Genomic DNA, 3,114 nt, shown 5'->3' on the forward strand with positions numbered 1-3,114 from the left:
GGAAAATTCCATGGACAGAGGATTCTGACGGTCTTCTACAGTCCAAGGGGTTGCAAAGAGTTGGATACGACTTGAGTGAAATAGTTAACTAAGGCAGGTTGATGAGTCCAAGCCTAAAGCCCCTTTAAGGAGGAGGTAAACATTCTTTCTTTTTCACTTTCTTTTGTCTGAAACAAGCAGGCCTTTTAGGCAGCAGTATCACTTGTTCAAGGACATGCCTTTTTTTGAGCTGCAGATGTATGTTACGGGAGAAGGTCTGGGTAAAAACTTCCACAGTCTTGAGTTCTGAGTTAATCTGTTCTTTCTGGCTAATCTTGTGCTGATGTCATCCCAGGATGCATGTTACAGGAAAGGGTCTGGGCAAAATTCTCATAACCTTGACACATTTTTTATCTATTCTCAGCAGCTGGTTGAGAAGTATATAAGGCCCTGCTTAAACTAGTGACGCGGGTACTCTCCTGACCCCTTCCAGTGCTTCTTGCTGGACGCTTTCTCCATCCCTTTTACTTGAATAAATTCTACACAAAGCTCTGAGTGACAGACTGTCTTTGGTCCCAGAGTTAAATCTTCTCATTTGGAGACCATGAATCCAGTGGCGCTGTTCACCATACGCTATCATGAGCAACTGAGCAAACTCTCACACGTGCAATTAGTTAGCTTGCTTCTAGTCTCTGTCTCTCCCTGAAACTCATCTACTTGTGTCCACCAGGTCAGTTTTCTGAGTAAAAATTATCCTTTCAGTCTGCCAGAAAATTTTAAGTATTTCAAACAGTCTACATAGAATCAGATATAAAGTTTTCCATTAGCTTAACAAGGTAAATCAAGGCAAATTCTTCTAAACATTTAATTTTGATCCTTTGTTGAGTTATTAAATTGAAAACACTGATCTGAGACAATTCTATAAGAATAATCTGAGTTGGTAATAAAAGTTATTATTGAGTTGCCTTCTGATTTCATCTGGTATTTGTGTAATTTGTATTAAGACCTGCCGGACAATGTTGAATTTCATTCATATATCTTTAAACCAACATAGTCTAATGATTTATAGAATAATACTTTACATGAGAATCTATTTTTCATTTTCTGTGTCCCTTAATCTATAAATCATTTAAATAAAAATCAGTTTTCTGTAAAAGATTAAGCTTGTTTAAGAATAGTATAAGTCCTCATAATTTTTTTCAGAACATTTATCACTTCCTTGTTTCTCAGGCTATAAATAAAAGGGTTTAATAAAGGAATTACTATTGTGTAAAAAATTGCCACTGGTATATCTTTATCCCCTTCTTCAAATGGTCGAATATACATGAGAAGACAAATGTAGAATATTGAGACAGATAGGAAGTGGGATGCACAAGTAGATAAGGCTTTACCTCTTCCTTCTCTGAATTTTATTTTGAAAACAGTGAAAAGAATGTAAACATAAGAAATCAAGACAGTGGCAATGGTAATGATCTGAATTGACATTGAAAAAATATATATCATTAATATAAGGGTCAGTACAGGAAAGTCTATACAGTGGAAGAATGTCACAAAAAAAGTGGTCAATTTGACTAGATCTACAGAAAGTTAACCTCAACAGAAGTCCTACATGAATCACAGAATGCAGGTTACTAGCTATGTAGGCCCCCGTGGTCATCTGAATGCAGAGTTTCTGTGACATCATGGTGTGGTACTGCAGTGGTTTGCAGATGGCCACATAGCGGTCATAGGCCATTGCTGCCAGGAGAAAGCAATCTGCAGTTTCGGCAAGGCAGAGAAAATAAAATTGTGCCATACATTCATAGAGGGAGATCATTCTGTCTTTAGAAAATAAATTCTGTAGCATCTTGGGGGTTATGGCACTGGAGCAACAGAAATCCATCAGAGCGAGATTTCCCAGGAAGATGTACATTGGTGTGTGAAGGCGATGCTCTGTGACTATCAATGCCACCAGGCCAAGATTCCCCACCATGGTGATCACATAGATGGTGAGGAACACCAGGAACAGAAGGGTCTTCAGCTCCGGGTGATCTGTAAATCCTGTCAGGATAAATTCAGTTGTCAAGGAGTGGTTATCCTCAGTCATCTCTACTTGTTTGTTGAGATAGGAATTATGGATATAAAAGATTAATTTAAAATGTATGTAAATTTCCCTTAAATATATATATTTTTAAACAAGAAGAGCTTCTCCTTCAGTCTTATGCTCTTATCTCCTGTGATAGACACACAAACTCTAAGGGACATTCATTCCCATAACATGTCAGATTCTATGACCTAAAATCTGGAACTCATAATTCCCAAGACTCTTGATAATTATAGGAAGGATGTTAATATTGGAAGAGGTTTGTCTTTATGAGTTTGTGAAAATATAGTATATGACTCTAAGGTACTTATATTTCTTCTGAGTTTCAAATAAGGTCAGTATTAGTTTTCACATTAAAGATCCTTGAAATGAACTTAAAATCAATTTTTTGTATATTTGTCATACACAATAAAGGACAGAAATGTTATGGACCTAACAGAAGCAGAAGATATTAATAAGAGGTGGCAAGAATGCATGGAAGAACTATACGAAAAAGATCTTCACGACCCAGATAATCACGATGGTGTGATCACTCACCTAGAGCCAGACATCTGGGAATGCAAAGTTAACTGGGCCTTAGGAAGCATCACTACAAATAAAGCTACAGAGGTGATGGAATTCCAGTTGAGCTCTTTCAAATCCTAAATGATGATGCTAAAAGATCCTAAAAGAAAGTGCTGTTGTCAATGTGCCAGCAAATTTGGAAAACTCAGCAGTGGCCACAGGACTGGAAAAGGTCAGTTTTCATTCCAATCCCAAAGAAAGGCAATGCCAAAGAATGCTCAAACTACCGCACAATTGCACTCCTCTCACACACTAATAAAGTAATGCTCAAAATCCTCCAAGCCAGGCTTTAGCAGTATGTGAACCATGAACTTCCAGATATTCAAGCTGGATTTAGAAAAGACAGAAGAACCAGAGATCAAATTGCCAACACCTGCTGGATCACTGAAAAAGCAAGTTCCAGGAAAACATCTATTTCTGCTTTATTGACTATGCCAAAGCCTTTGACTGTGTGGGTCACAATAAACTGTGAAAAATTCTTAAAGAAA

The 3,114-nt window shown here is 37.4% G+C and overlaps 1 protein-coding gene across 1 annotated transcript; it reads right to left on the bottom strand.

The window, feature by feature from the left end:
* Positions 1 to 1,137: 1,137 nt before the first annotated feature.
* Positions 1,138 to 2,065, bottom strand: LOC136152455 (olfactory receptor 5K4-like). Its single transcript, XM_065913757.1, is given in 2 exon segments — positions 1,138 to 1,480; positions 1,482 to 2,065. Coding segments are annotated over 2 exon segments (927 nt in total).
* Between the last annotated feature and the right edge of the window lie 1,049 nt (positions 2,066 to 3,114).

Source organism: Muntiacus reevesi, chromosome 21 (assembly GCF_963930625.1).
Source record: "Muntiacus reevesi chromosome 21, mMunRee1.1, whole genome shotgun sequence".
Taxonomy (NCBI): Eukaryota; Metazoa; Chordata; class Mammalia; order Artiodactyla; family Cervidae; genus Muntiacus; species Muntiacus reevesi.